This window comes from Salvelinus alpinus, chromosome 37 (genome assembly GCF_045679555.1).
Source record: "Salvelinus alpinus chromosome 37, SLU_Salpinus.1, whole genome shotgun sequence".
Lineage (NCBI taxonomy): Eukaryota > Metazoa > Chordata > Actinopteri > Salmoniformes > Salmonidae > Salvelinus > Salvelinus alpinus.
The window spans coordinates 17,338,782-17,351,170 of record NC_092122.1 but is presented as its reverse complement, the minus strand read 5'-3'; the positions used below and the strand labels follow the sequence as shown (position 1 = coordinate 17,351,170).

The following is a 12,389-nucleotide window of genomic DNA, read 5'->3' as shown; positions in this document are numbered from 1 at the left end:
CCTTTCCATTGGCGCTTTGAAGTCAACCCAGGTTGGGCTGGCCTTGGTTTGGCTAGCTCAAATTGCGCTTCCACTGACAGAAATGAGAAATGATGTCATGTTGCTAGTTAGCCAATATGTAACTGCAGCTGGCTTCACTATTGTTGCTAGCTAGCAAGATTTTCAAGAATTGAATTCACCCTCACTATGCTGTAACTAACGTTACTCCATACTCTTGCCAGTGCCAGCCAGACTCAGAGCCATGCACTGTATTTAGCTTGCTGACATTAGCTAGATAGCTAAACAGTTAGTGTTGTCGTGAGCATAACAGGCTAGCTAGCTTAATTCCTACCTTGCTTGCCATGGCATTAGCTAGCTAGTTAACCAAGCAAACCAGAAAGGTTTGATATGATGTAGCTAGCTAGTGTAAAGGCTGCGAAGGTTCAACTGAGATAGGAACAATAGCACACCTGAACTTGGTTAAAATAATTGTTTAATTCAAAAGTTAATAAATGGCAAATGCAATTTCCGTATATACGGGTTCACTGTAACATCACGCAGGATGAAAACAGAGAAGACACTTGTTCCTGACAAAGATATTATAATATACTCATGACAGAGATAGTTCCCGCTTCCGAGCCGGCCTGTCAGAGTAGAGACTGGGCGTGGTTTAGACTCACCCAGCCTATCGTTGGCGTTGGCGCTTAAGCTAGTCCTAGCCCCTTAGCGCATGTGATGTCCCGACGCTGTTGCTGTGTAGATTACGCCATAACCTTAATAACCATAACCTTGGTGTGAAAGGCCATGTCTCAGCACATCTGAAATGGTTTTAGTTTTGTGCTTTTATATTCATTTTTATTTCTATTACTTTTTAAATGTTTTTTTGAAATTCAGTTTAGTTTCAGTTAGTTTTCAGACCTGATTTACTAGTTTTTATTTAGTATGAGTTTCATAAAAACATTGCTATTGCGTTTTTATAAAGTTTATTTTCAGTTGAAGTTTTAGTGTTAGGGACATAAATTATTGGATTTTTCCCTGTTAGGCCTAGCTTGTGCAACACTATCACTAGCTATCTGAAACGTCGCAATCTCCTGGCAGAATTTACCCACCAGATTCAGAAACTTTAAAACCCCATTAGAAAAAGGCTTGAAAATCCCATTAGATTTTTGCCCAAAAGTATAAATACAACTGAACATAATTCATGATGTTTTAAAAAATATATATTTGGTTTTGGAGGCAAAGATAATACTTTCAGCATAGTTTTAGTTTTTCAAATGGGCTTTTATTTCAGTTTACAAAATCGTTTTTTTCATGATTAGTTTAAGTTTCAGTTTTAGTTTGCTATAATAATCTTCTCCCACACAGACTTGATCATCATGCGGCTGGCTCGGGTTGAGTACGGGACAGGTTCTTTCCAGGTCGCCCAGTGGAGGCCAGAGATCCAGCCGATGTGTTCGCCGGCGGGGTGCCAGTCTCCGTTCAGGCTGGCAGAGCCACAGCGGCTGTACCACCACCCTCCTCCATTAAAGATGCTGCACGTGCCCACGGCGATGTCGCCAAAGATGCAGGGTGAGCAGCCATCATTGTCCTTGTCGGTTGTGCTGAAGCCAAAGCCGTTCTGGTCAATGCTGGCGTATTTCCCACGAATGGCATCACCTACGGAGAGACGGGGAGGGAGGAAGAGAGAGTACATCAGTTCTACTTCAAATTCCCTCTTAATTGTATTGACTTCAAAAGCATACACCATATTAGAATATCAACACAGCATACATATAATATGACATATATGTGATGTGTAATGGTCCCATTGCTGCCACCAAATGTGAAATAATTGTAAAACTAAAGTAAATAATATGACCCCTGTCACCTTGTGCTGTTGAAATTAACTGTTACCTGCGTTGCCCTTGTAGGCTCCAACGTTCAGCTTGTAGCTCTCCTTCTCCGGGCCCAGACGGAAGTTGCTGTACTCAGCGAAGGCAGTGCCCCCTTCAAAGTCCCACAGGTTGACCCGCATAGTCGAGTTCAGCCCCCGGCCCCCCTTGGTTAGAGCAAACACCTTACTCAGACCAAGCCAGTGGTCCTCTAGGAAACAACAGGGAAGAGAACTGAATTGAGAAGTGAAAAACATACTTGAAGTAAATGCATTGCATTATGGGGAACCCTCTATTATAATTTGACTTAGAAGTAGACATGAGCGTTATAGACAAAAATGTATTTCAATTTGTCTACCATTGGCTCAGCAAACTACACAGTTCTCAGTGTCCGTTGCTGGTGGAATATGTGGTGTTTAGAGGGACACTTCCTTACTATGTAAAGGCCCAAAGCCCTGTTCGTATTCAGCCCACGTCTTGTTGAAAAGAACCTCTGCCCCAGTGCGCATTTGAAAGACTGTCCAGCCTCCGTCTGCCAGCATCTCACAATACACCTGTATACAATGTAAATATACTTTTGAATCAACAAATTGTTTTGTTGGAACCCTGTGGAATTCCAGTAACTCTGGCAAGCCTGGCAACACCTTCAACATTCTATAGCTAAGCTTTACTTCCCCTGTGTGGCTGTGTAACCAAATGACAACTGTAGATATAGTACCTGGCCTAAATATTTTGATGTTTCCATACCTTAAAGGGGAATCTGACTCCTGCAGGTTGAATGACATACACTCCACTGGTGGCTCGAGGGGAGAGAGTTTTGATCTGTGTGCAATCTGTCCCTGAAATGAGCAAAAACACATGCACATACACAATAACATATTGAAAAGGGCAGGGGTCAGGTTAAGAATGGTTGTCTCTTGTATTTACAATGTAAGTAAAAAAAACAACTAAAAAAAACATTTACCTCGAACAACTAAAGGTGTTTTCTGGCCCTGTACAAAATCAGCAGATAAGTAATGATTACTCCCATGTTTAAAGAAATAACATGTTTCTCTGTTTATCAGTGCTAACTGACTGTATATTTACCTGAGTCTGTTCAGTGAGGCAGATGAGACAGACCACCAGTCCACAAAAAATAATCCTATTCCACATTTTGTCCAATTTTCTGAGAGAGAGAGATAAAGGGATTAACATTTGTCAGATTTTTTCTTTTTATGGGTGGCATTGACATCACATACAGCAATTTTTTTAAATTTTAATCCCACCAAAATTATTTTATTTTTAAACTGAAAAGGAAATGTCTAACCCATCAAACTAGTGGCAAATATCACAACATTATCACAGAGAACATGAAACATCACCATTCCCTCTCCATTCACAACACAGTGGTCACCATTCATGTAACGTTGAAATTCAGTTTGACCAAATAAGGGAAAATATAACAGTTATAGTATATGCTTTTTGTTATGCTGCCATCACTAGACATTTCACACAGGATAAATATTATGTAAGTTATTATAATCACAATTTTGAAACATGCGTGCGTGTGATTCGTGAAGAGGAAACCTACCTTGCCCCGTGTGTTCCTTTACGGTCTATGGTCTACTCCCAGTCAGTTTAAAGGTTATTCAGAGAGGGTTTCCTGTAAGCCTATTTATTTAGGCCAAGGGGGTGGATCTGTAGGTAACCATCCGTACAGCCCTCGTTCCGCCCCTCTTGATCTCCTGGAAAGATCTGTATCATGTATTGCGCATATGTTTCTTTACCGTGACTTTACACACACATTCTTGTGGTCACCCTCCCTTCACATTTCTCACTGTCATTCGTGAGTTATAATTCTTCAAGTTTAACCAGTGAAATGTCCATGCAGCATCTGCATGCCAACCATTTGATCTCAATCAGTTTCATGGGAATACGCATTTAGATCTATTTAGTTATGTACAGCGTGTAGATGTAGAGAAGGTGGTGTTAAGAAACTGTAGAATACTAGTGTTTTGTTTCAATCAAAGCACATCTTTTTCCTAGTGGCACGTGTTGTTGAGTTGTTGCTGTATGAGACAAATTTGACCATTCATACAATCATCCTAAAATGTAAAAAACAATGTGTTTTTTGTCTCACAGTAATGTTATACTATGCCTTATTTGGTTATGTTATGTAATATACTATCATTATGTGATCTTGCAGACACTGATTCAGTATGATAGATAGATAGTTAATGTTGTTGCAAAAAACACTCCACCAACATGTGCTTGTGCTAATGTTATTGTGGGCTCTGTGAGCCCTGTTGATATGCTACTCACAGCCCCCCCCGCCCCCCACAGAAAACACTCTTAACAATCCAATATTGGAGTTGAGAGTAAATTAGAAACCGCCAGGAATACATCCAGCACAGTCCAATGAGCAAGGAATAAAATAAAGTTTGTGTTTATGTGTTTATCTCTCAAATGTCTTTAGATGTATCCTATTCACCACAAATACAATTGCAGAGTGTTTCAAATAGTATTATTTATGTTTCAGAGTTGGGTGGATTTCTTGATTTTTTAAAATCAGTTACTGATTACAGATTACATGACAAGAAAAGTAATTAGTAACATAATCCATTGGATTACGCAAAATGAGTAACGTTCTTTTGGTAATCTGATTACTTTTGGACACTCCTCAGTTAATGCTCTAGACCGATCAGTTCCTTCTCTAACACTGTTCTGTTGATGCTCTTCCCTCAGATTTATCCTCAGTGTCCAACACAGATGTTCTTGTACGGGATGGATCCTCTGTGACTCTGCTCTGCAAAAACTCTGACATGAGTAATGCTTGCTGGAGCAGAAAGATGTCAATGGTTTCGATGCATTGAACCCATAGTGGAGGTATCAGGAGCCCAAAAATGTTTTGTCCTGACACACCCTGCCAAACACAGGCTCGGAGGTGACCAGATGGGTAACCCTACAAAGCAGGTTTAAGGTGTTAGCGAGGTAACTCTGCAACTCGGAATAACTGGTTTTACAAAAGTGGCTCACCTTTTAGCCAGGTCAATTTCTATTGTAACAAATCCTTCAGAACTAGCCTGCTCGGGGGCAGGCTAACTCAAGGCTAACTCCTCTTAAATATCTCACATTACACATTTAGTAATGAGAGAATGCAATTTAAACTTCACGCACAGTAACACTTTTGTATGACTCAATACAATTTTTTTTATAGATGGGAGAAAGGTGCTTGTGGTTGTGCAGTGATAAGCACACTAAAGTCGACCATTAACAATAAGTAATACAATAAAGACAGCACTTCTAAAATACTTTTTCATACCATAGCTTGCAGAATTTGCAAGATAACTTTTTCTTTCATTTTGATTTCAGTACAAATTAAAATGTGCCACTGACTTGCCCATGGATTTATGTTTTAACATTGTCTCAATGAAGAGTTTGGTCTGTGACCAGCCATGTGCGACATGCAAGCGGAGTTACAAGCCTGCCAGAGGTCGTAGTACAGATTAAGCCTGAGCTGGAACATGAAGCTAACTGAAGCTGGTTAGCTTCAGAAAACCCTGAGTAGATGTACAGTATCTTGCTTCATAGAATACCATTCTGAGCACTGGAGAGGTAGACCTCACCTACTGCTGCATGACCAGAGCTTCTCCAGACCAGCTGACCTACCATCTGAAGATAGTTAATGGCAAGTCGTTTTAAGTCAACGTCCTTCAATTGTGGTCCAGGGAAAGTACTCCCTTTCTAAGTATGTGTTTGCCTCCATTGTTTCTTGTGTCACTGAGAGTTGTCACAAAAAGTATTTAATATCAACTCACTGCGATACTCGACATTTCTCCAACAGTCGCAAATGTCGGATTTTGGAACGTTGAATTATGACAAGAATTTACTTGCTTTGTCAAAATGATGACATTAGCTTATCAAAATGATGATTCGATACACAATAACCCAGTTTAGCCAACGCTTCAACTTGGTTAAAGTACAATTGGCACATGTGTTTTTCTGTTGCTCGTTAGAAAAACAAAATATCAGTCTTGGAGGTGTGTTTCCTGACTGATTCTGCATTTGTTAAAGATTTTTGTCCACCATGAGACACTGTAGCCTATTTCACTTCCTCAAAATCCCCAGAATTAATCTAAGATGACTCAATAAATCTGTAATTATTTTTTGCATTATAACTAAGGTGTTTGTGACAGTTTTTCTCAAGTAAATTTTTTTGCAATGTGTTGTCTTATGTAAACAGAGTCATAGATGCTGGGCAGTTCTGTCTCACTGTCTATGCTATTGGGTAGAGAGCAATCACCACAACTGTTCACCCCATGTTAGTGGGCAAATGGACATTTTTAAATTGAAACCCAACGTTAATTTAGCTGTTATGACGCACTGATGTTCCAAACTCCGACTTGACCAAAATTAGAAGTACATTTTGACACTAGAATAACTGTTTCTGACTCATATTGATGCCACATAGGCCGCTTTTAAAGGAATGTATTGCTTTTAAAAGGGAGTCACTCTTTAAGGTTAGGGCTATGGTTAAGGGAGAAGTGCATGCGTGTAGCCAGCTAACGTCTTCATGATATCGCCTTCATGTGTAATCAGGGATTTATATTCACTGTGAAAGTGACAGCTGCTTATGCTTTACTTCAGTATCCTTTCCCATGCTGTTTTGAATAGGCTTCAAGATTATATCATCAAATTCATTAAAAACACTGTCATTTAAGATATTGTATCGAACAGCAGGGCAGGGATGTGAACCAGGGATTGACACTAAGCGTTGCCCTATTGTCTGCGGGAAGTGTACTGAGCAGTCATACTAGTTGAGCCTACTCTGAGGTTGCCCCATTGGGCAGGTGATTTAAAAAAACAACCAAACTGCAAATAATTCCAGCCTAAAGCTGGTCTTTCTCGTTCCTCCCCATTTTTTAGTTGAGCAAGTTAAGCCTGCTCTGCAATTTTTTTTTACTGACAACTAAAATACAAAGAATTCCACAACTGATCTTTCTGATTCATCCCCTATGTGTAGGTGAAAGGCTTGCTATACTGTATATAACTTTTCTGCATGTAAATAGCTAATTTATATTTTCGGGCAAGTGATCATAATCTTTGAGCAACCAAAAAAGATTCCTGACTTGTCCGACGGCCAACTGCCTTTCAAACCTTCACATCAATCTCTGCAAACACCTTACGCATCATGCCAATAGGGTTAACCCACATGGTGGGAATTATAACGTGGCTCATAATGCGAGGTTTGCTACAATATGCACTGAGTGTTGCGCCCTGACCTTAGAGAGCCTTTTTGATGTCTCTTTTTGGTTTGGTCAGGGTGTGATTTGGGTGGGCATTCTATGTTCTTTATTTCTAGGTTTTGGTTTTCTATGTTTTGGCCGGGTATGGTTCTCAATCAGGGACAGCTGTCTATCGTTGTCTCTGATTGGGAATCATACTTAGGCAGCCTGTTTTGCCACTTTAGGTTGTGGGATGTTGTTTTTGTTATTTCTGGTGAGCCTTCAAGACGTTACGTTCGTTGTTCTTTTGTTTGGTGTTTGGGTTTTTTAATAAAGAAGCATGAACACATACCACGCTGCACCTTGGTCTTCTTCCGACGAGCGTTACACTGAGGATCAAAACATTAGGAACACATGCTTTTTCCTTGACCACGTGAATCCAGTTGAAATCTATGATGCCTTTTTGATGGCACCTGTTAAATCCACTTAAATCAGTGTAGATGAAGGGGAGGAGACAGGTTAAATAAGGTTTTTAAGCCTTGAGACATGAATTGTGCACAGTGTGTGTGCCATTCAGAGGGTGAATGTGCAAGACAAAATATTTAAGGGCCTTTGAACGTGGTATGGTAGTACGTGTGAGGCGCACCAGTTTCAGTGTGTCAGGATCTGTAACGCTGCTGGGTTTTTCACACTCAACAGTTTCCCATGTGTATCAACAATGGTCCACCACTCAAAGGACATCCAGCCAACTTGACACAACTGTGAGAAGCATTGGAGTCAACATGGGCCAGAATCCCTGTGGAACGCTTTCGACACTCTGTAGAGTCCACGCCCTGACGAATGGAGGCATGTTCTGAGGGCAAAAGGGGGTGCATCTCAATATTAGGAAGGTGTTCTCAATATTTTGTACACTCAGTATATATAGGTTTTTATCAATCACTTTGGCACGTTTGTCAAATATAAGTGGTATATTTACAAAACTTGAATTCCACTTAAAATGCCGTGTTTTATGTTCTGAATCTTTGATGAGCACTCTTTGGTGTTGAACACATTTTCTACCACAGAGTCATTAATGCAAAATCATTTTTTGGGTTTATGTGAAATACCATAGTTTAGTCACAAGATGCAGACCTCCTTATTGTTCCTAGAATTTCTAAGCAAACAGCTGGAGTCAGGGCTTTCTCCTATAGAGCTCCTCTTTTATAGAATGGTCTGCCGATCTATGTGAGAGATGCAGACTCTGTCTCAAACTTTAAGGCTTTACTGAAGACTTAAAGGTTACTGAAGACTTACTGAATAGTCATCTCTTCAGTAAGTCCTATTATTGAGCATAGTCTGGCCGAGAGGTGCAAAGGTGAACGGCAATAAGGCACTGGAGTGATGAACCACCCTTTCTGTCTCTGCCTGGCTGACTCTCCACTGGGATTCTCTGCCTCTGACCCTATTACGGGGGATAACTCACTGGATCCTCTGCTCATATGGTGGGGGAGATATTTTGTGAGCTATACTTGGCCATGTCTCAGGGTAGTAAGTTGGTGGTCTGTTGATATCCCTTGTGGGGTCTGTGCTTTGGAAAATGGGTGGGATTATATCCTGCCTGATTGGCCCTGTCCAGGGGTAACTTTGGACGGGGCCACAGTGTCCCTCAACCCACTCTGTCTCAGTCTCCAGTATCTATGCTACCCTATGTGGTGGTGGGCTCGGGTCAGTCTGTCCTATCTGCTGTACAGTGTGATCTTAGTCATACTTCCTCTAATTATCCTCTCTCTCTTTATGTCCCCCCTCCCCATCCCGGAGAACCTGAGCCCCAGGACCATGCCTCAGGACTACCTGGCCTGATGACTCCTGTCTGTCCCTGTACCCAGTCCACCTAGTAGTGCTGCCAATCTAGTTCTAGTGTTTCTACCTTCGGCTATGGAACCTTGACCTGTTTTACCAAATGTGTTACCTTGTCCCGGACCTGCTGTTTCAACCCTATCTCTCTCTCTCACTCTCACGTTCTCTCTTGGACCTGCTGTCTGGACCGCTGAATGCTCGGCTATGAAAAGCCAACTGACATTTACTCCTGTGGTAAACTGTTTTACCTGTTTTACCCTCTAACCATTCCGTTTTTCCTAAGAACAGCCCTTAGCTGTGGTATATTGACCATTATAAACTGGGTGGTTCAAGCCCTGAATTCTGATTGGTATATCAGACCGTATACCAAGGGTATGACAAAACATTTATTTTTACTGCTCTAATTATGTTGGTAACCAGTTTTTAATAGCAATAAGGCACCTCAGGGGTTTGTGGTATATGACCAATATGTCACGGCTAGAGGCTGTATCCAGGCACTCCGCCTTGCGTTCTGCATAAGAACAGCCCTTAGCCGTGGTATATTGGCCATATACCACAAACCCCTGAGGTGCCTTATTGCTATTAAAACTGGTTACCAACGTAATTAGAGCAATAAACTGGGCCATCGACCAGGCCTTATTGCTTAATTATACCAAACCGCCTTACACTGTCACGTCTACTCCTGCTCCTCCCTTCCGGTGTGTGACATCGTCGGAACACTAACCACCGGTCCTGGGAATCATCATTACGTACACCTGGCACTCATCATTACGCGCAACTGGTACTCATCATTATGATTCACACCTGGACCTCATTATAGGTCCTTTCCCTTTGTTCACTCCTCAAGTTGGTATTATTCCTGTTTTCATGCATCGCGCCACTGTTACGCTGTCTTGTTTCATGTTTGTTTTTTATTAAACGTTTCACCTGCACCTTGACTCATACTGTCATTGTTACAGAATACCAACTCAAACCATGGAAGCAGCAGGAAATTCAAATCTCTCTCAGACGGTCAATGAATAGGGTTCTCTTTTACATCAACACCATGACCAGCTGGCATAACTGGGATCGGCTTTGGAGGAGGTTCTTCACAGTGTGCAACGTCTCAAACACACCCGGGAGGCGTTGCCTTCATCCAGTCGACCAGTCGACCCAGTGAGCCAGTACATCAACCCATTCATCAACCCGCTCAAGTCAGCGATGCCCATTTATCCCTCCCGGATAAATATGACGTTACACCATCCAAATGCCGTGGCTTCCTACTTCAGTGCTCACTCTAGTTTTTGCATCAGAGGGGAGCTCCCATGACCAAGAGGTTCACGGTAATTTCTCTGCTGACTGGGCGGGCGTTGGAATGGGTTACGGCTGTCTGGGAGAGAGGAGAGGAGGAGCTGGATTCATGAGGGGTTCGTGGCTCTGTTTAAATGTATTTTTGATAATTCTCCGGAGGGCAGAGAGGGAAGTGAACGGCTACCGCAATTACGGAAGGGGAACCAGACAGCTGCTGAGTACGCGCTCACCTTCCGGACTATAGCAGCATCCAGTGGGTCGAATGAGCCGGCACTATGCACGCTATTTAGAAGTGGTTTGTGTGAAGAGGTCCAGACGGAACTTGCCTGTCGAGACGACAATCTCACCTTGGATGCACTCATTGCGATGGCCATCCGTCTGGATAACCTACTTCGGGAGCGCCGGTAATCTCATAATTTCTTTCCCTCCCTCAGTGAATACTCGGGATCAGAGTCAGAACCCGTGGAGGTAGGGTTCACTCGTCTCCCCGTGGCAGAGCGCCGCAGACATATACAACTGGGGTGCTGTCTGTACTGTGGACAAGGAGGGCATGAGCTCCAGAGGTGTCCGGCATGTCCAAATCCGGGATCCACATGAGCAGAGGGACGGTCACGTGAGACTCCAGCACCTAGGGCAGGAGTTAGTATTCCATCTTCATCACTGTCTACTAGGCCCTTTTTGGTGTCCAGTCCTGGAACGCCTCTTGGCTAACCACCTGTTCGTCAAGGCTGAAAAGTGCCAACTCCATCAGAAGGCTGTATCCTTCCTAGTGTACCAAATCAGCCCGCAGGGAGTAAGGATGGATGACAAGAAGGTAGATGTGGTTAGGTCATGGCCAGTCCCAACCACCATAAAGGGGTTACAATGGTTTTTAGGGTTTGCCAACTTCTACCGCCGCTTCATCAGGAACTTCAGCTCCGTCGCCGCCGCTCTCACCTCTCTCCTCAAACACCCAGATCCCACGATATACTTTGTGATGGAGGTGGAAGCGTCAGAGGTGGGCGCGGGGGCAGTTTTGGAGACTGAATCCGCCCCAAGCCAGGTGGGCACTTTTCTTCACCAGGTTCGACTTCACGCTGACCTATCGCCCAGGTTCCAAGAACATCAAGGCCGATGCCCTGTCCTGTATCTACGATTCGGGAGAGGGTCCTGTCCAGAGAGGGTCCTGAGTGCACCTATAATCCCATCCTCCCGAGTTGTAGGTCCAGTGGCCTGGGACACAGAGAGGGAGCCCACAACCCTGAACTGTCCTCCTGAGCGCATCTACGTTCCCACAGGAATAAGAGATCAACTGCTGACCTAGGCACATACAGCTGTTGTTGCTGGACATCCAGGTATTTCTCGCACTATCCACTCCATTGCTGAGAAGTACTGGTGGCCCACCTTGGTGCAGGATGTAACTCGTTATGTCAACTCCTGTTCCATATGTGCCCAAACCAAGTCCCCCCGGAATGCATCAGCAGGGAAGCTCTTGCCACTTCCCATGCCTCAGTGACCCTAGTCTAATCTATCCATTGACTTTGTAACCGATCTCCCCTCTGACGGTTTCAGCACCATTCTGGTGGTAGTGTATAGATTTTCTAAGTCATGTTGTTTCTGGTCTCCCCACTGCTCTCCAGGTTGCTGAGGCACTCTTCCAGCAGGTCTTCCGGCATTATGGCCTTCCGGAGGACATCGTCTCCGACTGTGGCCCCCAATTCACATCACGAGTATGGAGGGCCTTCATGGAGAAGCTCAGGGTCACGGTCAGCCTCACTTCCTGGGTACCGGCCTCAGTCCAATGGGCAGAGGGAGAGGATGAACCAGTAGCTGGGGAGGTTCCTGAGGAGTCACTGTCAGGACGGGCAGGGTGAGTGGGCACGATTTCTTCCATGGGCAGAGTTTGCCCAGACCTCACTGCGTCACTCCTCCACTGGGTTGACCCCCCTTCCAGTGTGTTCTGGGTTTTCAGCCGGCCCTGGCCCCATGGACCCCGGGCCTGACCGAAGCACCTGCAGTTGATGAGTGGTTCCGGCGAACAGATGTGTGGAGAGACACTCAAGTGAGACTCCAGCGCGCCTTCCATCGTCAAAAAGAACAGGCAGACCGCCACCGCAGTGAGACCCCTGTGTTCCACCCTGACGATCGCGTCTGGCTCTCTACCAGGAACCTCCCACTCTGCCTGCTCTGCAAGAAACTGAGCCCCTGGTTTGTTGGGCCGTTCAAGGTT

At 43.9% G+C, this 12,389-nt stretch overlaps 1 protein-coding gene across 1 annotated transcript; it reads right to left on the bottom strand.

Moving 5' to 3' along the window:
- Positions 1-455: 455 nt before the first annotated feature.
- LOC139565855 (angiopoietin-related protein 5-like) lies at positions 456-3,523 on the bottom strand. Its single transcript, XM_071386478.1, has 7 exons — positions 3,421-3,523; positions 2,937-3,015; positions 2,815-2,842; positions 2,598-2,689; positions 2,287-2,404; positions 1,873-2,061; positions 456-1,635 (listed from the first exon to the last, which is right to left on the bottom strand). Exons 2-7 carry the CDS (start codon positions 3,000-3,002, stop codon positions 1,313-1,315), a joined length of 816 nt encoding a protein of 271 aa, XP_071242579.1. The 5' UTR covers positions 3,003-3,015; positions 3,421-3,523; the 3' UTR covers positions 456-1,312.
- Positions 3,524-12,389: the final 8,866 nt, after the last annotated feature.